Below are 25,645 nucleotides of genomic sequence, written 5' to 3'. Positions count from 1 at the left end.
TCAGTTTGGAAAACATAACAGAAATAATAACACCAACCACCACAACAAACATACTACTGCTCTGAGAAATACCTAAGTGTGTCTTGATTTGTATTATCTTTCAAAACATAACAAAAAGCAAATATATGCAGTTTTTTAAAGATCATTCCAGCTTTAGCGTAATTATTTTTCCCAACTTAAAATGGATTTGCCTTTTGATTTTACTCCTCTAAATTAATCCTGCAAGGAGAAAGTTTTGCAAAAAAAGCAAACAAAAAAACACACACAAAATGCCTAAACAACAACAACAAAAACCAATGAAGTGGTACATTCCAAACCTTCTCACATGCATGTATGGAGCTGCATTTAAGATCAGAAAGAACTGAAAACCACTAATGTAAACTAACCTCCATTATATCTTAGTACAATCTACTTCAAAATAGAATTATCACCATTATACAGCGTGTCCTCCAAATAAATGCAATTATGTATAGAGATCACAAGAGTATATGAAGGGTCATGTAGAAACTCCTTCAAAATACTGAATTTAAGAAAGAAAAAAACATACATTGGAGATGTCACTTCACTAGAGCTGTATAAAGAACAATATACAAAAAAAGCATCTGGCCTTCTGAACTCAAATGTACTTTATAAATGAAATTAAAAACATTTAAAATAAACTTCTGAATGTTTAAGTCCCAGTAGCCAAAATTTCAGGCTTCATGAACATACAAACAAAGGGAACCACTGTCCTTGTAAAGACAGACCTCAGAAAACTAAATAGGCTGAGCTTTTGCTTAACTCTACAAATATGGTACCAGGGCACTTCTAGATCATTTTTGATTATTTTTATCATTGTTAGAATAAGTAACTCTGCCCTTTTTTCTTCTCTCTCTCTATTTTTTTTTTTTTTTTTAAGAACACAAAATGCAAAGAAGGCATAATGCAAGAACAGTTCTGTGGTAAGTCTGTATTAGTCCATTGTATGTGTTTGATGTTAAAGCATAGTAACACAAACTTTTGAGACACGTCTTGTTCCACAAGCAAAGACAGCATCTCATTTGATTATACTAAGATTAGCAATGAGATAGGAAAGCGGATTTCTGGATTATCAAATACTATACAGAAACAACTGCCAAATGCAAACTGTGATTAAAAAATCCACATGCAAAGAGACATACATACTTTGAACGTCCAGCTGAATTTGGGCGGTGTTTATTATTCACTCCACGTTCCAAACAGTTCCCATTCAAACTGGAAGCAACTCTGTACCCTGCAGTATCTCTCCTGTGAGAATTTTCTTGACTTGTCTGAGCAGCTATTTCCAGACGTTCCTGTAAATCGGGACAAATACTGGATAAGTACAGAAGAATATGCGGGTATACTTGACTACTATTCTATAAAGTCATCCAGATCAGAGAAGAAAATAGATTTCCATAATAAATGTACAGATGAAGCTGAGGAAGAAGTGCTGAGATTCAGAAAGCACATTTCAGCACTGTCTGGGCAGGACTGTAAGGATGCTTTGGAATGAAACAGTTAACACATTACCATACTAGATTTACTCTATGTCTGTTTAAAAACATCCATCCCAGAACACTAAAAAGATGCCACTAAATTATTTTCCCTTACAGTTAGTTTTATTTCAGAAAAAAGTTCCATGAATTCAAGAACAGATGTTACTTTAACCTAGATCTAATAAAAGCATGAGATGAGAGAAGGTATCAAGAACAGTTGAGTCATGTTATTCTTTCAAATTCCTGTGTGCTACGGAGTTGACAAAGAGGTATTGCAATGTTTTTAGGACATCTGCTTAGAAAGAGTACCTGTTTGGCGATTTCCTTCTTTTTTCTTTCTTCTCTTTTCTCTTCCTCCCGTCTCTGAATCTCGTTAAGGATTTCACGTTGCTGAAATGAATTTCAGTGCTGTTTAACATGCAACAAACAGTGCGTACAATGCAACTGCTAATCTTACCTTGTCAAAAATCTAGGATATTGACTTTACAAAAGTGTTAGAGTATTTGTAGATCTCAGAAGAATAAAATAAAGTAACATTAATAATAAAAAGATATCAACTGTTAAGACAAAATAGCATCAAGTGTATGATGAAGTTTAATGGAATTCAGATAAAAGAAAATAACTTCTACTGACAGACCCAAGAATAAAGTTTCATACATAGAAGATATCGAGAAGTAAGCTAAAAAGTTATTTTTTAGATTAATAGCTATTATGCCCGTATTGCCACAGTGTGGAGATTTCACACCACAATTCTCTGTGACCCAGATGAATGCCCTCACTTCTAGTGCAGAATAAATGTGTCTCCTTAGATTGAATTTACTGCTCTCTAGAGGAGTTTGTCATAGTGAATATAGCAGTCAATCTATGGTGAAGAAAGGTAGGATTATGTATGTATCTGGATAATAATTCCTAGTTTAAGCTGGAACACACTGAATGTATTTACTCACACTTTTGTATAAGATCCCCTTTATAAATGGTTTCCATAGGATCAGTAAACAACATTCAAGTTTGCTTCAGTATTGCAAACATTCAGTAGTGCAAACATTCAAGTTTACACAAGTATTTCTCAAGGTTAAAAATTCATCCGTAAAATGTTACAACAACAGCAGCAGATAATTCACATAGTACCTATTGGTCAGAGCTGTCAGTGTCAGTTGATAAATTATAATTCCTTAAAACCTATGGCTATGCAGGATGATTTACAAAATCATGACTGTGTGGAGGGTGGTTTTACTCAGGTGGGTAGCTGAGCTCCACCACAACTGCTCTCTCACTCCTCTTCCTCAAAGGGAAATGGGGAGAAAAAAACAATAAAAAGGACTCAAGGGTTGAAATAAGGACAGGAAGATCACTCAACAGTTACTGTCACAAGCAACTCAGACTCAGTGTAGGGAGATTAGAGAAATTTATTGCTTAATCCTAACAAGCTAGAGAAGTGAGAAACAAAAACTAAAAACACCTTTCCCCTACCCACCCCATTCCACCTCCTTCCCTCGAGCAGCACAGAGAAACAGGGAATGGGGGCTGAGGTCAGTCCCTAACTCTTCGTCTCCGCTTCTCCTTCACGGTCCCTCCCTGCCCCTGCTCCACGTGAGGTCCCTCCCATGAGATGCCGTCCTTCCTGAACTGAGCCTGTGGGGGCTTCCCACAGGCAGCAGCTCTTCAAGAACTCCAGCATGGGTCCATCCATCAGAAGCAAACTGCTCCAACATCAGTCTCCCACGGACAGCAGCTCCTGCCAGGTCACCTGCTCCTGTGTGGACTCCTCTCCACAGGCTGCAGCTCCAGCCTGGGGCCTCCTCCTGCAGGGGTCCTCCACAGGCTGCTGCTTCCTTCAGGGCAGATCCACCTGCTCCACCAGGGTCTCCTCCATGGGCTGCAGCGTGGAACCCAGCTCCACTGTGGTACCCCACGGGCTGCAGGGGAACTTCTGATCTGGCACCTGGAGCACCTCCTCCCCCTCCTTCTTCACTGACCTTGGTGTATGCAAGGCTGTTTCTCACTCCTCACTCTCCCAGCTGCTGTTGTGCAGCAGTTGTTTTTTTCCCTTTCTTAAATCTGCTCTCACAGAGGTGCAAACAACATCGCTTATTGGCTCGGGTCTGGGCAGAAGCCGGTCCCTTTGGGGCTGGCCCTTACCTAACACAAGGCAGCTTCTGGATTCTTCTCACAGAAGCCACCCCTTCAGCCCCCCACTAGCAAAACTTTGCTACATAAATCTACTACAGATTGTTAAAATAACATAAACAATACAGGGTTATTTCTTTAATTTCTCTTACCTCCTGCTCTTCTCTTCTTTTAACTTCTTGTGCCCTACGCAATTCCTCCTGAGCCAGCCTTTCTTGTTCTTTCTGATGATTTTTTAGCATTTCTTCATGAAATGACTTGGAAGGTGGTTTATTATACTCACTGAGAAATGATTGTATATGACCTGCAAGTTCAAATATCATCACCTGAAAGAAAATAAACATGAATGACATGCAGAGCTCAAACTAGTTGAAAGAACAAGTTCAAAGAACATTGTAAAATGATACCCCACTTGGAAAAGCAATACAGCAGCAACTGTGTGTGACTGTTCATTTTGTTACTTACCAGATTAATTTACTGTATTTCAATACTTTTTGTCAGAGCTATTTCATGTTACGGTTCATTAATAAAAATCCCTGACCACAGTAGCACAGACGGTGAAAATTACTGAAAGACAGATTTAAGCACTTTCCCTCTTCCCTCCCTGCAAAATCTTTTTTTTTTTTTTTTTTATCTCCTTTTAGGTATATTTTCCTATTCACAAAGATACATGTTTAAGACATATCAACTACAACAATAAATCCTTTAAAATTGTCCATCACTGTAGCTACTACTACTACAAAATAGTTGCTTTTTTTCATTCTTAACAATAAATCCAATCCTTTCTCTCTAATCTAGCCTCACAGTTAGAACTGTAAAGCCACATAAGGCATTTCACATTTCTAAAACTACAACTACTAAAATAAGAACTGCACTGAAACCTTAGCTAAATTCTGCTGCACAGCTTGCCAGGATGAAATAAATTTTCAGTTACTGTTTACTTCAACTAGTTATACACTGATGGCCTATTGACCTGTCAGGACTTAAGCTTTCTTCAGCCTAGTAGCATTTCTCTATTAATTCAAGCAGTCCACAGCACTCGTAGACCACTACAACTCCAAAACCAAAGAACGCATTAGAAAGATACATCCCAACAGACTCAGAAGCAGCACTGAGCTCAATTTGCATGTATAGCTGGAAGAACTGCCATACCAAATTATACCATCTGCCTCTAACAGACTGACATTTCAAACATCTTCAAACAATGAAACACCTTTTTTAAAAATAAGAATGAAGACAGAAGGCAATTCAGAATAGAAAGAATAGCACAATATTCATATGTCTGACGTGCAAACTAGATTATCTTTCTCAGGTTACTATTAAAAATGCAAGGCAAACATGCATGTGCAAAGGTATAAAAAAAGAAAAAAAATCCCAGTAATTTAAAAAAATCCATCTGTTGTTCAGCTTGACAGGTAACTGAAGCATTTTAATTTTTTCAATATTGCTGAATACAGTTTAATAAAGCATATCTTCCAAGGCAGAGAGAATAGTTGACTCCCTTTCCCTGCAGAGAAAATAATGCAAGACTACATTGTGTATTGCATTCATTAAAAATGTACTGTATGTGTAACTCACAACTGTACCTGCCTGTTTCTGGATCAAGCAAGATCCTCCCTCTGGATAATTATTAGAAAAACGTGTAACATTTTTGTAGCCTCTTTCAATTAGATCAGAAATCAAAATGGTATTTAAAGCCCTACAAGCCAATAGGATTGCTCTCCTAGGGTCAGTTGTGAGCAGACTGAGAATGTATGTCATGGCTTTGTGGTTACTTTGAAAGTTTGAACCTTGTTTCTAGTGTTTGTTATAATTGTCCATAGTGCAGTCATTATAAAAAGAAATCTTGGCATTAAATATAACGAACAAAACAGCATCAGAAGAGTTCTTTTGAAAGTATCTGTATTAAAGTTGGCCAAAAAATAAAATAAAATAGCAGTGTAGTATACAAATGGAAAAAGGCATTGATGTGGCAACACTAGAAGCGGAGCAACCCCTGCCAAACTTGTGAAGTTGACAGACTTATGAAATTGAAAGCAGAATATTATTGCAGCATATAGTAACTTCTGCAGCTGTGTATCTTTCATGTTCAAAAAGGCAAATAGAGCAAATCAAATGTGCTCACCTGTAACATTTCCACATAGAGATAAGAAATATGCCATAAACACTGCTTTCACAAAGAATTTGTTGTTTGCTACTAACTCTTTGAATCATTTCAATTCTCAGCAGCAATGTAAAAAGGTATCCTTAATACCAAATACACCCGGGGAGCTATAAGGTCCTTTAAAACTAAATACAACTTCTATGCTTCACATATTTATCCACCTTTCTCTTTTTACCATATTCAGTGGGGAAGTCATGTATCAACATTCTTAGGCACAGTAGGAAAAAAGGCACAATGGCATGGAGTGACTGTGCTACAGCCCCAGAAGAAGTCAGCTGTTGAGCTGGTGTTATAATCATGGTCTCTCACCCTCCAGTTCAGCATTGGATGAAGCAGATCATACTGACAAACTCCCTATGTTGTCAGTTTGTTTTAAAAGCTATATCCACTTACAGTACTCAGATTAATCTGAAAAGTGCACAAAATTCTCAGTTTTGGAGTAAGTTCTTGCCTTTCATACTGTGAAATAACTAGGAACAAACTGAGCCTTTAAATCTGCCTTTAAACAGGAATAAAGCTTTCATTTTTACATATACACTGTATTGTAGAAGTGTGCAAATTCTGAACTTTCATTAAACAGAAACGTTTATAATAAAAAGATAAATCATACTTCCAATATGGATGTATTTCATTATATTATACATTTTTGGAACTATTTAGGACCAGAGCATATTTCTCAAGTGAAGAGTTCTTACCTCTCCGCAGCGCTGTTTTGCCAGTTCAGCTAGTCTGGATTTTAATTCATTTATTTTCTCATTTGACAAGCCTTTTGCATTTTTCAGTTCTATTTCAGGGACACTGGGGGACAGCAACAGAACATAAAGAATGGCCTTATTAAAAAAGAAGTGTAAAAAACTCCTGTGTAAGACAGAAGGCAGGTAAAATGGTCAGCGATGGAAAAGGAATGGAGTTCATAGTCACTTGGCAATTGGTCAATACTCAACGAGGCAGTTCATAAATATTACATACATGATATGAAGTCAGAGATCTGATTTTATACTCATTAGTTTTTCTAGTTGCACATTACTTGTCAGCTACAAGTAACAGAAGACCTATCAAGGTCTTCTCCCTGCAGTCTCTTATGATTCAGCCAGCTCTTAACTAGTGACTTACGTAACAGTTCTTTGCAAATATTACTAGCATAATATTTAGGTGCTTAAAATTTATCACCACTGTACAGGTGACAAAAACATAAAGAAGCCTGCATAGCTATGGTAACTTAAACAAACAAACAAAAGAAAGTAAAGGGACTGCTGTGCCCCATGCTACAGGGTATAACTGAGCTACTACTTGGCTGGGAACAACGCCCCTCAGGCCACAGTACAAATGGATGGGTAAAGGCAGCTCTGCTGTGGACACAGTCAGTGTCATAAGGACTGAATGGAACATTTTGGTCTGTGCCTGCACAGCAATTCTATACCCCAAAATTACTTGCTGACCCAAAACACCAGGAGTGCTCACTATATGCAATTCTTTTTACTATCTCTGTGGAGATCTCTTCCAAGAGCAGAAAACAGGAATACCAGGTGCAAGTAGGACAACAGATTGTTTTACAAATAGTCAGTCCCACTATTAGCAGAATAGGCCGTGAAGAGAAAAAGTTTCAAAAGGGCACTAAGATGTTAACAGGTACACCTGTACTTACTTATCTTTAAGTTACAGCTCAGGGCTGCAATCTTTTCCTGACAAATGTAGCCCTATTATTCTCCATTGCACAAGAGACCACATCCAATTCAGGCAAAAAGATTTATGGTCACCCCTCATACCACAGGCTGAACAAATACAGACATGCAGAAAGCAAAAATAAGCAACAAATAAAACCACGTTCTTTCAACATACATTTCAATATGAAAAAGAGATAAATGTTCACAGAAAAAAAAAAAAGGTTATATTTTAATGTATACTCACGTATCGGGGTAGGTATGTGGACACTTGACCCACAGATCAACTTTGGCATATACTTCATTACCACCAGTCAATCCCTGAGGATGCAGAACTAAATTAATTTCAGGAGGCTGTCGTACCTAAAATGGAAAACAAAGCTTTGATTTAAAAGTTTTGTTGTTGTTGTTATAATGGAAGCAGGAGTTATTGCACACAACTCTCACAACCTGTATCATGGCAGAATTCAGGTTAGACCATCCAAACCATGGAAGTAATACATTAAAGTGTTGATGCTGCTCAATGAAGGTGAGGTGGTTCTTTACCACAGCTTATCTGATAAATTTGCAGTTACAGTTAATAGAAAGATGAGTCAGACTAAGCAAAGAGGAGGCTTAATAATAAAATCTTCCTATTTTGCTTACTGTAGGCTAGTAGTAGAAAAAAGTTAACAATCTGTGACAGATTATTTGTGGAATATCGCAAATTAATACATTCAACATACGAATAAAATTGTTTCTTTTCTGTTTGTTTTAGCTCACTAACAAACACCAATCATTATTTTCTGACATGACGATAGACGACAACATCACATCTTGCATGGCCAAATAAATAGTAGATTTGTTGTATTTATATTTTTATTTTTGACATAAAGCGTAATTTTAACTAGCATTGCCCTTCCTGCCATTCTCTTGAAGTTTTTTTTTTGTTGTTTTGTTTTGTTTTTAAAGTAGAACATTCCCATATAAACGTTCTAAACTTTTTCTTTTCAAGTAGATTTTTTTTTTTAAAGGGAACAGACCTTAGTAATGTTAGGAGCAGGTATGGAAATAAGATGACGTAGAAAAACACATACGGGAATGAGTTAAAAGATGGTCAATATCCCCTCTACTTTGCCTTTGCATTTCCAAGTGGGAAAAGTACAGGTAAAGTCAAAAGCATGTCAGGTATAAATTTAATAGGGAGGGAGACCAGCAGCACTGCTATGAACTCTAAGAACTTGGGAAGTTACTGACATTGCTAGCATTAAATTCCAGTCCCTTTCCTCCCCCCAAAAAAGTCACCAGTTTCTGCAAGAATTTTAGGTTAGGGTATATGGCAGAAAAAACATTAGCAGCCATGATACTTTGTAGAAACTAAAGCCAAAAGAGGACAGACAGACAAGAGTAACAGTGAAGTTTTGGGGGACTGATGTAAGTAACCAGTACCTCCGGGTACAGGAGAACAGTGCCACCAGATGCAGCTGGAAAAAAATTCTCAAGAAGACATTGCAGACATGAAAGAGAAATGGAAAAGAGTAATGAGTAGCTGACCTGGGCAATCAATTGTAATTAAAAAAAAATAATACTGTAAAAAAATAAAGTGTAAGTATCAAGTTCTGATGGAAAACAGCCACAGTGAGAATAAGCCACAGTATAGAGTGAATGTGCAGAGATCAGCAACACGTATGCCGACGAGATGAATGAGATAAGCAGGTATGTAATTAGTCAGCTAAAGAATAAATTAGGAAGCATTAAAAAATAAAAAAATAAAAAGCCAGTTAATCAAAACCCGCTCTGTTCCTCTCCAGAACGGAGACCTGTTTCGCTGGGCTTCCCGTTCAGCCGGGAGGCAGGAGGACGAGGGCCCGCGTGGATAAAGCAAACAGTAAATGAAATAAAGCCCAGCGAGGCGGGCGGATGCAGCACGGCCACCGAGCGCCGCCGCCTCCCCGCACCGGGCCGCGGGGCCCCGCTCGCTACCTTCCAGGCCCGGCCCTGCCGCAGATCCTGGAAGTCCTGCCCGTAGATGGACTCCAGCGCCTGCAGCTCGTTCTCCTGCCGCAGCTGGTAGCTCTCCGGCGGCTCCGCGGCCGCCTCCGCCGGCAGCTGCTGCGCGCCGCTCGGCCGGGCCATGTCAGCTCCCCGGGCGGCGGCGGGCGGCCGCCATGGCGGGCGGCCCCGCGGCGCTGCCACCCTGCGAGCGGCGCCGGCCCCGCGGCGGCAGCGGGAGGAGGAGGAGGAGGAGCCCCGGCCGCACGGCCCCGCTCCCGGCCGCACGGCGTGTCCGGGGGCGGCGGGGTGAAGGCTGGGCTGGGGCTGGAGCTTCTCCCGTGGCTTCCACCCGGAGGCGGGGTGTGAGCACCGCAGGGGTTTCCTGGCTGAACGCCCGGCAAGGCCACGGCCTGTCCGCGGGTGGCTGTGGTGGGACGTGGCACAGAGGCAGCGGGGAGCTGTCGGGGGAGCGGCGGTGAGCAGAAAGGAAACGTGCTTTTCTTCAGCCTTTCCCTTCTGCTGAACAGAAGGATGATGAGAAGATGAGGTCACCTTTTAAGTTTTGAGATCCTGACGAAAATACCCGAAGTAAATTTAAACATATAAATTCATGCATTAGGTGTGCATTCCCTGGCAAATGGAAACGTTCTAGTAGTCCATAGCTTGCTACCCTGAGGGCATATATATCACCCTTCTCACCTTACTGACCTTTGTGTATAGGCTTTTTGTTCTAAGTAGACTACCTAAGGAGGGAGCTACTCTACTGAGTAGTTTCTATAGCTCTGTTAGTCCTTCTGAACGTGAGAACTTGCTACGTGCATACTTTTGTTTATCTTTCCACTTCATTTAATCTAAGATCACATGGTCCCAGCTGGTTTTATAACTTATTTATTAATTGCTAGTTTTATGACTCCATCATGTTATTAGTAAAAAGAAACAACCAACTCTTTGTAAGTGAAATTAAAGCCTAATTTTAACTGCATCACTGTTCTGATACTGTTCCCTGAGAATGCCTGGAAAGTGCCTTCAGTGATAGAATTTTTGCCTAATATATATATATACACACATGTATATATACATGTATGTATAGATATATATATATACACACATGTATATATACATGTATATATAGATATATATATACACATGTGTGTATATATATATGTGTGTGTATACACATATATATATACACATATGTGTGTATATATATATATGTTTTATATGCATATATATATATATTTTTTTTTTTTTTTTTGGTGGGAACTGTGTGACCAAAGATGTTTATGTCTAACAGAGGTCTCCTTTTATGGCCAAATGTGACCTGGGGCACTGGCATTACTCTTGCACCTGTGTAGAAGTAACTGCTCTATTGGAAGTACTGGTGCAGCAGGGTGTGCTCGTCTGTCACTTTGTATGCATTAAAGACTAGAAATTAAAGTTTCCAGGCCATGGATTCATCTTCTCTTCCACACAAAGATGTAGCAAGTTTGGCCAATGTGAAGATACAATGCAGTGAGTAATTAAGAAACTTCGGTATAATTGTCTTGAACAGAAAGGAGGTCTCTAGACTTGCCAAGTGCTCTGTGCGGTTGGGTCTGGTAACATTGGGTACTGTTGCAATGGCCCAACTGTGCTAGTTGTTCCTGGCTTGGCAAAATTTTAACCAGTTGGGATAAAATGTTCTAGACCAGATGTCTGCCTCAGGCTATTCTATTTTTTTTTTCTCATAATTTCTTCTACAGAGATTCATTGTTTCCAAGAAGAAAGCAGGAGAAAATGTAATAAAAACGTGGTGAGAAATTATTTTTAAAAGTCTGGTACCCCAGCAGGAGCGTGAAATTCAATGGGTAAGAGAGGAAAAGACAATTTTTTCAGTGCTGCACTCAATTTTTTCAGTGCTGCACTCAACTAGCCTTGTGAAAACCTGCATTAAAGTCAATCAAATTATAGTTTGAAGGGAGAAAACAATATTCACATGGTCCATAAACATTTACTGGAGTACGGTGAACATCCCTGGAGCCCACCTGCCCTGAACACATTTTGAAATCTTCCCAAATTTGTCAGCTGTGGGACATGCACATTGAGGTCCCTGGGCACACAGTAAGGGAGGCACATGGCCCAGGTGAAATCCAGCAAGGGCACACAGGACAAAACACAGGCTTGATTTTTAACAAGCTGCCCTCTGAAAGTCTTTAAGTTAAAGTGCTTTAAGCTGGGCACCTGCCACATGGAGGCACACTTGGCGCATTTAAACATACAAGTTTTTATGCCTATATAGGATCTCTCCTGGCAGATTCAGTATTATACGTATTTCAACAAGCTCGCAAGATTTCAGTGGGTAACATACGTGGAAATACGAGAGTTTCGGGACCTGCTTTGAAACACCCTCCCGGGAAGCCGCGGCGCCCACAGGGGCTCCCGTCACGGGGCGGCGCCGGGAGCAGCGCGGCCCGCCCGCGACACACCCCGACAAAATGGCGGCCCTTGCTGCCGCGCTGGCCACGTGATGGCGGAGGCGGGAGCTCGGCTCCCCGGTGTGCCCGGTGGCTGGCACCGGGGCTGTGCGGCTCTCTGCGCCGCCCGGGCTGGGCTGGGCTGGGCTTTCCCGCAGGGACGCAGGGGGCCCGTCGGCTTCCCGGGATTCGCCGACAAGCTGCTTTCCGCTGAGGGGCAGCTGGGGTGCGGCGGGAGCCCGCTGTCGGGAGAGCGGGCAGCATGAGCGGCGGCAGCGCTAGCGGGCTGCCCGCGGGGGACCGGGCGCTCTGCCTCGGAGCTACCGGGGGGGCAGCGGGGCAGCGGGGCGGGCGCTCCGCCGGCTCGCCCGAAAGGCGCTGAGGGAGCGAGAAGCATGGGACGGCTGGCGGCAGGGGACAGCCCGCGGTATCTCCTGCTCTCCTCTCCCGGCGGCATGACGAGCCGAGCCCGCTTCCCGGGACGCAGCAACGCGGCGAGCGGACCAGCCGGGGCTCCCTCCGCCGCCGCGCCGCCTCGCCCGAGTGCCCCGCTGGCTCACTGAGGGGCAGCGCCTTGGCCGGGGGCCGGCGGGCGGCATGGCGTGGAGCGGCAACGGCAGCGCGGCGAGCAGCGGCGGGCGCGGCGAGGAGCGGGGCTACCGGCACTTCGCCACCGCCGCGCAGGTCGTCATCTTCGTGGGCGCTCTGCTGGGTGAGTGCGAGCCGCGGGTAAGGCGAGTCGGTGCTGCCCGGGAGGGCAGCGAGCTGGGTTTCGGTAAGGCGCTGCGGCTGGGTCACTGGAGGCTGGTGCTGGACAGGGTGAGGCTTCTCACGCGAGGCTTGGCAGCGAATGTCTCCGGCTGGTGCGGGTGATTCCAGTAGGGCTTTGCTGGTGGTCATGGGCGCTTATTACCAAGGATTTGTTTTTGTCTGATTTTTTGAGTAATGCTAAAATCAATTTAGGCGTCTGTTCCAATTCATTCTAATATCGATTTCTTCTTGGCAGTGTTTCATAGCATGCTGCTTCTTTCTAAAATATATGGTGAGCGTTGTCTTGGAACAGCATTGAGGTCTGGGCTTGGTCAGTGATGGACTTACCTGTTATTACTGTCAATCATCAAGTCACTTTGCCTAGGTTATTCCTCTCTCCAGCGGGGATAAGGGTTGTTCTTCTGTGCTTTTTTTTTTTTTTTTTTTTTTTTTATCATAGATAGCATGTGAAAACAGCCCTCCATGGTGGGTCGTGTGGTATAAAACGATAGCCAGCAAATAGTAAGTGGGATTAATGAACCTGTTCCCAATACACATGGTCAACAGTGTCCTAAAAGCTACAAGATTAGGTGAAAAAAGTCAGAACTTGAGTTCTTGTTCTGTCTTGTGGGTTTACAGCCTTAAGAACTGATCCAAAGCCCTTTGGATCATGTGTCCAGGGTTACTTTCATGATGATAGCTCTCTCTATGGACACACTCGTGTAGTTAGGCATTCAGTAGCTTGGAGTTCTTATAACAAAATGAAGAAGACAAAACAAACCCAATCCAAACAAAGCCTTAAATTTAACAAGGCTTACAGTAAGTCATGGTTTGGCACTCCTGCAGTTTGCTTTCAAGAGATGGGCTCGCTTGATTTGGACCTGCCATAAGGGGCTTATCCGCTGATCATTTAGCGGGGAGGCTGATGAAGCAAAACTAGAGAGGAAATCATGGTAAAAATTGTGTGTTGGTTTTTTTTTTGTTTTTTTTTGAACTACGAAAACAACAATAGTAGTCCAACAACAAATGTTGGGCCTCATGAATTTGCAGTGGTGGAAACCAATTTTGACTTTTTTTTTTTTTTTTTTTTGGAATTGCCTTCTTTTTCTGTCTTTGCTGTGCTGTTTTAGTAACACCATGTTATCGTAACAGCTGAAAACCTTAGTCTTTAAAAATGTCTTCCCATAGCATCTATATGAATGTACTGTTACTCCTTATTTACTGAGTGGAAAGAAAGCTGCAAAGAAGTTGCACCCCTAGTCTCCAGGACTGAATTTCAGGGAGTGCGTACTCAGCTGTCATATTTGCCACAAGTTTTGCCAGACTGTGATTTCTCAGTTGTGAGAGAGATGTATGCTGCATTTTTCCCTCCTGTTTGAGACCTGTAGGGAGACTTGTAGCAAAAGGAGAAATTCCTGCCTTAGCTTTCCTTGTGTTTTGAAAAGACAGTGCTACAGTGAGTGTTTTATGATATCTGTTAAGGATGAAGAGTCAAACTGTTCTTTTTGCAATGTATTGAAAACACATCCTTGAGTGTTTGTTTATTTTATGTAGTAATGCCAATAATACTGGTTTCTAGAATTCTGTGCATCTTTGAAGGAATTACGTAATTGTCACAAACTTGCCATAGTTTGAAACTGTATATGAGCTGTAGATGTAAGAGGATCTAATGGGTAGAACCAACCAAAATTACCAAAAGACGCCAATTGTCTGCTATAGCAGACTTTTTTTCCTACTTTTTCTCCTAATTTATAGAAAGCTTTTATTACTGAAAACTTAAGATTTCTTAAAGAAACAGATTATTCCATGTTTGGAATGGACAAAATATAATTATTGTTGTAAAAATCACTAGTTTAGAGCAGTTACAGATGAGTTGTTCAGGTAAGTTGGTCATGGATTACTGATTTAATTAAGATCTAAGTACAGTGTTATAGCTTACAGTTTTTAACAGCTGTTCATGAGACTTTGAGTTTGTTTGCATAAGCTTGGTGCTGTTCCTCTTCTGCTTGCATGGAAGTTCTTGATGAGCAAACTACCATTGACTTTAGTATTTGAGGCCTGAGAAATAAATCTGTTTCTCTGAGAAATCTGTGTCTCTGTACTTTGAACCCAGCTGGTACTACCTGTGATGCGCTCATTTGGCTGCAACCTGCTGTGAGGTTTCAGTGCAAGATGAGAGGTTTGATGGATGGAGGAATTCAATCAATTTATAGTTCCTGATTGGTGTCTCAGTTCACTTCTGTGCAGGAAAGATTTGCCATATTTTCAAGGCTTACAAGCCATTTCTGTCTGTGGTGCTTGTCTGGACACGTGAACTGGTGAATTCTTTTGGGGAACTTTTGCACGTATTGGTGAACTTAGCAAATGTACAAGGTGAGGTATAAAGTATGTAAGGGACTAGAAGTCCTTGTAAATGTTATGTACCTGTGCAGCTGGTAATGATGGTGCTCATAGTAATGGCATTTCTTAGCCTTTGAGCTATCAATTCTGAGCGGGGCTGGAATAAAACAGTTAAAACACTTGCCACTTGCATTTCTCATTGAACTGTACTTGGATCAGGAAGTGCAGGGCATCTTGTGGTGGTTTTACCTTGCTAGGCAGCTGAACTCCACCGCAACTGCTCTCTCACTGACCTAGTACACTTGTAGAATAGTATACAGGTGTGGACGTGTGCTGAGCATCAACAGTAGAACTAGGAAAAAAACATGCTCTCATAACTACTTTACTTTTCTAATCTGTGTATACTTCTTCCTCCCTGAGCCGAAGAGATGGTGTGCCTTAGGAATTCGTGAATGACAAATACATACATAGAGATATATTTCTGGTGTGGTGTTAGGATAACTGCAGGTATGGTGGGATTAAAGCTGTTCATTCTAGGAACACTTGTAGGAGAACATAGGAATGTAGGAGAATGTAGAAAATAATTATGCTGCTTCTGTTCAACTCTCTAATATGACTGACTATTTTGGATAGCTAAGTTCGTCTAATTGGCTTAGTAAAGGGAAGTCTAATGGGATGTATTTCTATGTCTATGTGTAATGCAACATTCCAGTGGTAGAGAGGGAAAACTTCAGTGTTCCTATGTCCATGGGATGTTGGCTCCTCTTGCTGGAGAATAGTTGGTCTTCAGCTCTCATCTGTCTTGTTGGGATTGCAACAACTGTGTCCCAGAGCAAGGCAGGGCACTGATGGTTACGGATAGGAAGACACATTCTCACTGTGCTGGCTGGTCTGTGCCTTGGCCTTGTATGGATGAGGCTTGCTCTCTCACATCATACTGAGAAACTGGTTAAGTTCGTGAGCTTTCATGGGGAGAACATTTCTTGTTGCCTACAACCGCAGAGAAGATGAGGATTTGTCTGGATGAGGTGAACACCTCAGACTGCTTGCTTCTGCCATCGAGGCTGCATCTGGCTGTGCATGTAAGCCCAGGGGTGGAGAGTGCTGCAGGGGTATCAACAGATAAGGGATGGATAAGAGGGCTCAAAGGTGACAATCTCCAACATTTGAGAAGCATGCTGGGCAGCAGTTCGGTTTAATTGCCCTAGGGAAGAGTTTCTTGGTTGGTGTTTATTTTCTCCCTTCTGAGACCTGTGTAATCTGGCTACATTCTAGATTTTCTCCTTCGTTCTCTTGCCTTTGTTATAAATGAAGTCTCAACTCAATCTGAATTTAGTAATATTTATAAAAGGAATATTTATAAAAGGTATAAAAAGCAAGTAAACAGCGCTGGGTGTGCGGGGAGTCTACGCTCCACCAACACACACACGAACATCAAACATTATAAATATACAGAACATTGCTTTTACATACTAAACCCGAGAATGCCTATACAATCAGAAAAGGTAACAAACAATCCTTTAAGTTCCATGACTTAACAGTCTCCATTTTCCATTCCTTTTGAGCAATACGTCTTGCTTTAAGTTGACAAGCAACTCGGCCTTGGGCTCTTATGTATCCCATTCTTCCTGGGTTGAAGAGAAGCATACCCATCTCCTTTTCAAGGTCAAAAGGCACGTCTGCGTCACCAGAGGGTGTAACAGCAAAAGCCTTCGATGGCTGTAGCAGCAGAGGGGCCCATGGCGTAGCAGTCGGATCAGTAAAGGAGCCCGCAGCTCCCTCACTGTCTGGCAAACCACACGTTTCTGACTGTGGTCCCACATGGCTCTTTAAGGCCTCAGAGACTGCTCGCCAGGTGCCGAGCAATCCCACTGCAACCTTGTCGTTTTTAGTTGCAGAGTCCCACACCTTGACCTCAATTTGGTCCCATGTTTCAGGATCGTAAACTGTCTGATTGTTAATAAGGAGAATAAGCTGACAGTCTTTGTTTCTAAGGACGTATGATTCCCCATAATGTGCAGCTGCTTACCAGCGAGGGGCAGTTGTGTGTGTGTGGGTCTGCTTCTCTCAGCTTGAGCTTCTCTCCAGCTCTGGTGCGCCTATTTCCAATGACTTTCTGTACAAGCTTCTCTGAGCTGTTTGCTGAGTTTGGCCGAACCCATCTTCATGAGGCGATCGAAGTGCCTGTTCCCATCCTGGTCTCTGTTCTGCTAGCCTGTTCCTTTTTGTTCCTTCTTTCTACATCTTTATTGATGACATAACTTCATTGGGTTTCCTTTTTTTTTTTTTTTTTTTTTTTTTTTTAATTTTGAGGACAGGCTCCCATCTTACACCGTTCTCCCCACAGCAGTTCTTCTCAAAACAACTTTTCATTGGTCAAACAACTTTGAATGTAACAACAGCAAACACCCAGAAACTTCCATGCTTTAACGGCTGGAGAACAAGAAACCTGAGACTGCATGGAGTCTCCCAAATCACCCTTCTGTGTTCCCTGTAAACTCTTTTACATTCCTGATGGCCTCATTGTTAAGAGTCTAATATTATCTCAACCATGGGGCTTTTCGACCCCCATGGCCACAGTCCCACATCTCCCCCTTCTTTATTAATATCAACCATTTTGTCGACACGAATTACCACTCCATATATAACACCTTGAAGACCATGTAGTGGGATGGGGGCATATTTCAGGCTGTTTGGACTTCTAATATACACAGAGTGCTGTGAGGTTTAACTACTGTATGGTAAGACTGCAGCTAGCCCTGAAATTCGTTTCAGTAATGCAGAGCATACAGCATGCAAAGGGGAGTCACACGTGTTGCTGGCACTCATGGGCCACCTGTATTTGGAAGAGAGAGAGGCTTCAGATCTCTCAGGCTGAAGTCACAGCTGTGGAGCAAAATGCATAGATTGCTTCCCCATTAAACTTAATTTAAGTTTTTAACTTGATTTTTTTTAAAAAATTCAAGTATTTTTTTTTCCTGCTGCCACCCCCTGTTAGCATGAAAAGAAAGCAATAAAAAGCTGTAGTATGTTCTTGGCATCTATTCAAGAATGAATGAACAATTTATGAAAATAGAGTATTTGAACAGGGTAACTGTGGGGAAAAACTAGCCATTATATTTAGGAGAATATGGAGTTACAGCTTTTACCCCTGTGGCTGTAACTCCTTTGAAAAAAAGGATGCATGTGGACAGTGACTTCTAAATATCTGACAATTGCTGAATGGCAAATCAAAGATACCTTTTATCCCTCCCCAACCCCCGCCTTGTTTTAAAGGTTCAAGATGACATAGGGCTTCTTTTCAAAGCCAGTAAACTTTTAATAGCTTCCTTTAGTACAAGAGGATTCTTGAGATCACATTTGCAGTGAAAATAGGAACAGAGCAACATTGCTCTCCAAAGCACGTTTATCTCTTGCCATTAGAGGCAGACAGCCTGCAGGGACTGACTATTTATTACTCCAGCACAGCAGCCAGACCTTTCAGGGAGGGAGAGGGAGCATTGCTTCGGGGCTCCAGCTGGGAGAGGTCGCTGGAGTCTGCTGCAGTTCAGTGCTGGCAGTGCGATTTTCCTACAGTTCACTTATTTACATACAAATCTACGTATCTTATAACTGCAGTTAAATGGCTGAGCTAATGATTTGTGCTTTTACTGAGTGTGCCGTGTGTGTAGCTGAATGCTCCTGCTGTTGGGCTTAGGCGAGATTATATCTCATTATCATAGTTTGTAGTTTTTATTCTTTTCATATTCCCCACATCTGAGAGTCTTTTGTGTGATCCTGAGAATGAGCCTGTTCACAATTTTCATGTTAGTTCTGTAGATAAAACTGAATGAACTTCTTCCTTCAAAAAATTATTCACCCATTTTCCTGAGGACTTCCCAGGAGCTGTTTGGCTCCAGGCTCTCCCTGCCCTTGAATCTGATTTTCATTTCCCTGCCTTGATATCTGTGTAAAGCAGACACAAAATTAAATTTTTATGGCACCTGATTTGAGAAGATGTGTGCCCTTTTGGGGATCCAATCCTAAATTAATTGGCAGTCTAGGTAATGCATTTAAAGCAAATGCATACTAGCATAAGGAATAAACAGTTGTCTGGAATAGCTGTGAGGTTTGTCACAAGCATCTTCTATAAAGAGCAAATCTGAGAGTCTTGCAGTAAAGAATATTGTAGGTACACAATTAATGGCTAGATGGAATTAATTTTTAAAGACAGAGGCATGTCTTTAATAGCTCCAGGTGAAATCTGTATTCCTGCCTTCAAAATGGGTATAATAATAAAATAAATAAATAAATAAATGCATGAAAGGATCAGGGATGGAGAAGATGTTTTGTTTCTACTGGGGTTGCTCTTGGGAAAGCTGGAATTGTTTCTGGATGAAATTTGCAACCTAGGCAGTTTGCATGGATTGACTTGGTTGATTAGATGGAATAATTAAAGTTCGCCAAAGTAAAAAGCAGCATCAGGCAAGTGCGATGATAGGAGTGGTAATACTTGCATGTAATAGCAATTACGTGGTAATAACAGATTACTGCAATGCTATGACACTGGAATAATTTTCCTCTGCATTTTCCTGAGTGGCTCTAAGCCTCAGATACAATGGACCCTGCAGCAGTAAGTCCAGGCTGCACCTTGCTAAAGTCTGCTTGGAACAGGTTCTGTTCCTCTGCTTTTTGCGTGTTGTCAGGTGAGCTGCTAAGCAATTTTCTACAGAAGGAAAAACAAAATTTAGTGAACTGGTGAAGAAGAGGGATCGTGTGAGCCGCTGCGGCCCCTGTTGCTATGGAGAGCTTTCTCGTGTGCTTCAGCGGGGATGCTGCCTCTGGCTCTGGCTGAGGGACTGCTCGGATAGCTCTGCCACGCTTTGAAAAAGAGGTACTGAGGGGGAAAAAGCACAACTATTTGCACCAAAATCTGTGGGATGCAGTGATTTATACCAGTAATGCAAGTGGCTGATACTCTGGTGATGCTGTATGCTGGAGTGTTCCTCAAATGTCTGCTGGGGGGCTAGGCTGTGTCTTCAGACATCGCTTGTGTTCAGGATGTTAAACTGTTTCCTATTCAGGGAGGAAATGACTGAGATCAGTTGTTTTAATGTCTGTAGTCCCCATGTGAACACTTCAATGACAGCTATGAACCAGAGCTGTTTCACTAAGCAACTGGATGTCATGTTTTGCTTTTCACTGTGAGTTGCATTTGCTCAAATGTCAGGCAGTGTGTGTATCACTGCTGTGCCACCTGACAGGTCTGAACTTCAGTGGAAGTTGAGGAAAAGCAAAGCTTTGTATTGGATATTATGGGCAGTAATTTACTACTTCAGGCATTGTTAACCTGTGCACAACTTCTTGACTTCTGAAAGACATTAAAATACACAAATAAAACACTTCTTGTATTGGCAGGTAGAAAAAGGCTGCTTTTCAAGTAGCAGCATAATGAATTTTGAAAAATTGTACTCTAGATTATTCCTTCCAGGATTGCGGAAGTAGCCTTTGCAGTCTATTGTAATGTTCTATGCGCCTTTCTAGAGTCAAATGAAACTATCAGTATTATTATAATTTTGCATCACTAAAGTTGGTTGTTCTTTTTTTCAAGACTGAGCTTGTCTTTGCCCATTTCCCTATCCCCAGGTAGTGAGTGCATTTAGATCCTTTCAAAGCAAGTCAGTTATTCCATTATTAAATCTGGTTGGATCAATGAGTGGACCCAAGCAGCTAGCTTGCAAGTCTCTGGTAGTAATTTATGTCATCTATTTCCCAAAGGAAGGGGGACACACATTTTCTGGTATTGTTCTATCTTTAAGCTGGAGGTATGTGACCAGCTGGCACTTAGGAAGAATTGGAAATGGTGTTGGTTGTGTTATTGGTCTCATCCAATAGGCTTGGAGTTGAGCAGGCACTGTGAGCATTTGAATGAGGTTAAAACATAATTCTCTTTTTATTTTTCCAGGGTTCTTCTGTCACTTTTTTTTGCTTTGTGGGATGTTGGAGATTTAAAAAAAAAAAAAAAAAAAAAAAAAAAGTGAGTTTGCTACTTGAAGTGTTCTTCAAGGTCTGGGAAATTGTGTAGTCTTCGATCACTCTGAAAAATTGCTGTTAAGTGTTTAGGTGCTGCGGAATCCCAGAGGCTGATGGAGGTGAGTGAAGCTGCTGCTGCTCCATGTCCTTGTGTCCATAGCAAGGCTGCGTACTTATTCCCAAGAGACACATGTGCATGTGAGTACATATGTACACAGAAAATTGCAAACAAAAGAGCACCAACAGCTTTGTCATCTTCCCTTTTCAGGGTGGTCAGGATGAAAGCTTGTTACTGGAAATATACTGATCCCTTCAGCAGCTGGTCGTAGACAACCAGTCCACCCAGTAGCTGGTCCACAATCTGTGCTGGAAATGGGATACCAGGAGATGTTTACACATGTAGGCTGGTCTACCCAGAAGCTGGCCCAGCACTATGACCTTACCAGTAGATGACCTCTAGATCCTTAGGTCTCTCTGGTAGCTGGGTTGGACCTCCTGGTTTGATAGCCTACTCTGAGACCCCTCAAGAGGCAATCTGAAGTATCCAGGCCAGGCTTACAGCTACATCAGTACTTGCCTTCTTAACCTGCTCTCTCACACTGATTGTATGAGTACCAGTGGGAATATCAATGTGAAGTCTTGTAGATAAGAGTGAATTTTATATACATCCTTTATATATTTAAGGAAAAACTCTCACATGATCAGAATGATTTGTTTTCCTGTACTTTTTCTGTCATCATCCCTCCCATCACAGAACTTGTAAATGACTGCATTTTGGGGCATGCAGTGTAGATTGTGATGGAGTCAAGAGCTGAACTGGGCATCCAGAGCCTTGAGACTTCTTTGCGTTAGGCTTCCTGCGCTTGCTCTTTCAGTATCTGACAAGGAGGTAGTTTTCAAAATGCTGTGAGAGTGGGCTAGATACTGCTAGGAAGTTTGAAAATGACAGTAATACCGGAGAAACAACTACTGTATTGTACCTTTTTTCCATCTCACAGCTGATTAAATACTATCCCTGTAGCAAGTACAGCCTCTTGCTTTCCTAATAGTGCTGTTACATTTTCATTATCTTTAAATTTGGTTTAGTTGCTGAAAGCAGGGACAAGGAACAGTGCCCTGTAGCCAGCCAGCTTCTGTAGAAACACTGCAATAAGGAGAATAACTTGTACTGGAGGACTGGCTGGAGGAGAAATCATATAACCTCTCATAGCAAGGCATTAGATCAGCCAGACAATGCAAATGGCAGTTATGGTAGTAACAAGCAGAAGGGAAGCTCAAGTAGTGGTAGCAGGGAATGCTTTAATTTTCTTATTTGCTGCTCATGGCCCTTTGCTGTCAATGGGGATTGCTGGGAGATTGTTGTGGACTGCTGCTGTTTTAAATGCTTTATTACTTGTAATTTCCACCACTGCAATTTACATTCTCCACCATGAATAGTCTGATGTGCTTCCTGGCAAATAGAGTCCTTCTGTTCACCCAATTCTCTTGGGAGTGTGTGTAATTTTTTGTAATTTATAAACGTAATTTAGTCTGCTTTTTCTACCACCTTTGACTTATGTCTGTCAAAGCAATTTTATGCAAGCACTCAACAATTACTTCCAGAAGACTGATAAAATATGAAGCAATCTTGCTTTTCCTGTTGCCTCTTGTATCTTTCTCTGTGCATCTTTTGCCACTTGGCTTGTGTTCAGACTCCAGCAGGCTTTATTTTTGTTGTGTGTCTGTACTGCTTATGACATAACTGGATTACTTCTCTGATACTATAGAACAACAAAGTTAGTTGTCCGAGGGTCTAAAATTTTGTACTGCTATTGCATGAATGAGTTGGAAAATGTAGAAAATATTGAGGTAGAGTTTTTGTTGTTATAATTTACTATCTGTATATCTAAGAAGTATCTATAACGAGAGTGTGGTCTGGCTTGCCTCTTTTATTTTCTGTATTGGGTGTTCATTTCTCTTAACCTTTTCAGGGGAACATTAGCTACAGCCCCTTTGAGACTGTCAGTCTGAATCAGGTGTTTCTCTGTGCTGGCTTTCCCCAGCTTTTGAATACTGTCCTGTGATTTTCATAGAATCATAGAAAAATTAAGGTTGGAAAAGACTTTCAAGATGATCCGGTCCAACCATTCCCCTACCACTAATGTCACCCACTAAACCATGTCCCTAAGTGCTGAAGTACTCTGATGGCTGGATGTAGCATTCATCTTGTTTTTTTTGCAGATACAGAGTCTCAGTCTTTTGCAGGCATGTGTACAGTAATACTACTGTGTTACAGCTAATCATCAAGAAATTATGGTGGGATGTTGCCACTTATGCTTCTTTTGCACGTCCATTTTCTTTTTTTGAGCATGTATTTTAGAAGTTCCTATTTTGCTCACTTCACCCAAGCACTGATGTGTTAATAAAAAACAGGGAACATTGCAAGGAACACCATGTACAGGTCAGTGGAATTGCTATAATACTTGCAGAAAAAGCTGCAGAACCCAGCAATATATTACAGAATGTTCTTTTATTGCACTTATAAAAATCTTTATTATCCTTATTTTCATCCAGTGCAGTTCTCTAATGTTCATGCTAGATTTGGCGAAGTTCAGTATTCTGGGTCTACAATTTAATTTGAGGAAAGAAATGAATTGCCACCACACTAAAAACTTTTGAGTGAGTGTATCAGACCTTTATAAAAGGGCAGCAAGGGCATAATTTTTCTTTCCTGTTCTTACAATATGGTCAGCGAAAGAAAGGAATCTTGTTAAAGGAGATCGTAAAGCACCTAGGCAACTGGCAGACTGATCCGCATGTGGAACCAGCCTCTGGAGACTTATTTTGATTATTTTAAACACTTGTGAAAGTGAAATTGCCCTTCAGGTTCTAAAAGAGCTGAAAAGCATTGTACTACTGTTTGGATTGTGTTTCTCCAGTAATTTGTTGTGACATAATGTGGACAGATCTGAGTACGTTGCTATCTCAGAATACTTTACATTGGCCCCAGTCCAGCTGTTACAAGCTGGTTGCTTTGAGACCAAAATGCAAATTACAAAGCCAAATACATTCCTGTGTGGTAGTGCTCAAAATGAAGAAATTACATGTGGAAATGTACAGGAAGGGCAAATAGAGCCCTAGAGCCTATAATATTTATGTATATCGTTGAAAGCGGTCTTCTCTTCATGTAGCACCACATGCACGACTACCAAAGCTGGTAGCTGTTTGCATAGCTGTCCATTAATACCAGTACAATTATGTACATCTCAGCATCACTGATGAAGTGGCTTAAGTCCCCACGTTTTATTTTTCAGAGGGCAGATAACTTTGCAGTCCCAAGAATCTTATGTAAGTGGGAAATTCCTTACTTTTTGTTTGGGGGGCAGAGGGAGAGCTGCTGAAGGAGGGGAGGAGAGCTGCTGTCTGTGAGGCTTCCCCGTGGATGGAGAGGCAGGCAGGCTTTGGCTCTGCTTCAGCCTTCTCTCAAGGCCATCCTTATATATTGTGCAGTCTTACCTATCCGATAATACCACTCTGGGGGAATGAGACCACTCCTTTTTTTTTTTTTGGAAGTTTTCTGTGCTGTATGTACACCTCTAGTGAGAAGCAGGTTATCTCAGACTGCTCTGGCAGCTTGGGATGAAATGGCTGCCATGTTGCTGCAGCGCAGAAAAAAACATACACATGAGCAATAAAAACAGCGTGACTGTGACTTGATTCTGCACCTGTCATGCAGCCAGTATGTGGCTCTGTGTTCGAGCCCTGGGTAGCCAAAGTGCCACTGCATTTCCATATGTCCTCAGTTGCTAGCATACAGTACGTCATGATCAATATCAAGGTAGTAGCAGCTCTTTAAATTGTCTTATCTGATTGTTTGCTTTTTAAAGAGCAGAATTTCTAAAATATCTTTGTTTTATTTTGGTGATGGACTTGGTGTGTTTGGTTTTACCATTGACTGTCTGACTTCAGTAAAAAAAAAAAAAAAAAATGCTTCTGCTGTGCAACGAATTGAATCAGTTCTATTACACTGTCATCTCTTAAAAGATTTTATTTTATTTTTTTCAGGGAGAGATAGCGCATTATCCCTAAAGACTGTTTTTTAAAAAGAAAGCAGTATCCAACTTTGTGTATGTTTTTGCTTTGCAAGGTAGTATTTGAATTCATTTATCAAATACTTACCTCTCAGATCTAAGAGCAAGCTTTTATCTGGTGTCTCTTCTTACTCAGGCAATATACTAGCTAATTTATACCCTGTCGTTTGTAAACAGTGTTTACACAAACTTGCATTTGTTTACATAAATCTGCTTTAAATGATCGCTCTTTCTTATTCAGTGTCAGCACCTCTGTTCAGAATAAAAAGAAGTTAATGTTCAGATGCTCTCCCACCTGGCAATGGAGCACCAGCTATTACATGTCAGGGTGACACTTGAACTCAGCTAGCACACCATGGGGACAAGTGTATTGACAGAGTGTGCTGAGGATTTTTGGTGCCCACCTGTATTAAATGAAAGGAGCTTTAGCTACTTAGTTCAATCCGATAGCACAGTCACTTATTTCTCCTTAGCTTTGATGTTTTTATCATGAAGCTTCTTTAACATGCTTAGTTTCTCACAGACAAAAGTTGAAAATAGGAAGAAATTGCCCTGTTTCCTGTCACTTCTCTTACATGTGTTGCCCAGTACCTGAAGT

The 25,645-nt window shown here is 41.5% G+C and overlaps 2 protein-coding genes across 6 annotated transcripts in view; one reads left to right on the top strand and one right to left on the bottom strand.

The window, feature by feature from the left end:
* Positions 1–9,731, bottom strand: part of EIF2AK4 (eukaryotic translation initiation factor 2 alpha kinase 4) — a 38,362-nt gene extending 28,631 nt beyond the window's left edge. Inside the window, exons 1-7 of one of the 5 annotated variants that reach the window (XR_014693659.1) lie at positions 9,411–9,730; positions 8,877–8,924; positions 7,696–7,811; positions 6,483–6,585; positions 3,776–3,949; positions 1,806–1,886; positions 1,165–1,313 (exon numbers count right to left, since the gene is read on the bottom strand). Coding sequence is in view for 4 of the 5 variants with exons in the window: in XM_084521322.1 (XP_084377448.1) it covers positions 1,165–1,313; positions 1,806–1,886; positions 3,776–3,949; positions 6,483–6,585; positions 7,696–7,811; positions 8,877–8,924; positions 9,411–9,563 (824 nt within the window). In the remaining variant the exon portion in view is untranslated. Of the gene's footprint in view, positions 1–1,164; positions 1,314–1,805; positions 1,887–3,775; positions 3,950–6,482; positions 6,586–7,695; positions 7,812–8,876; positions 8,925–9,247; positions 9,382–9,410 lie in introns of those variants that run through there. The other 4 variants (XM_084521322.1, XM_084521319.1, XM_084521320.1 and 1 more) reach the window with 4 other exon arrangements.
* Positions 9,732–11,940: 2,209 nt separating this feature from the next.
* Positions 11,941–25,645, top strand: part of GPR176 (G protein-coupled receptor 176) — a 32,354-nt gene continuing 18,649 nt past the window's right edge. Inside the window, exon 1 of the mRNA XM_084521323.1 lies at positions 11,941–12,587. Within this exon, the coding sequence (XP_084377449.1) occupies positions 12,473–12,587 (115 nt within the window). The 5' untranslated portion in view covers positions 11,941–12,472. The remainder of the gene's footprint in view (positions 12,588–25,645) is intronic.

This window comes from Aythya ferina (genome assembly GCF_964211825.1).
Source record: "Aythya ferina genome assembly, chromosome: 5".
Lineage (NCBI taxonomy): Eukaryota > Metazoa > Chordata > Aves > Anseriformes > Anatidae > Aythya > Aythya ferina.
Note: the sequence above shows the minus strand (reverse complement) of the source record. Positions and strands in the feature narration are given on the sequence as shown.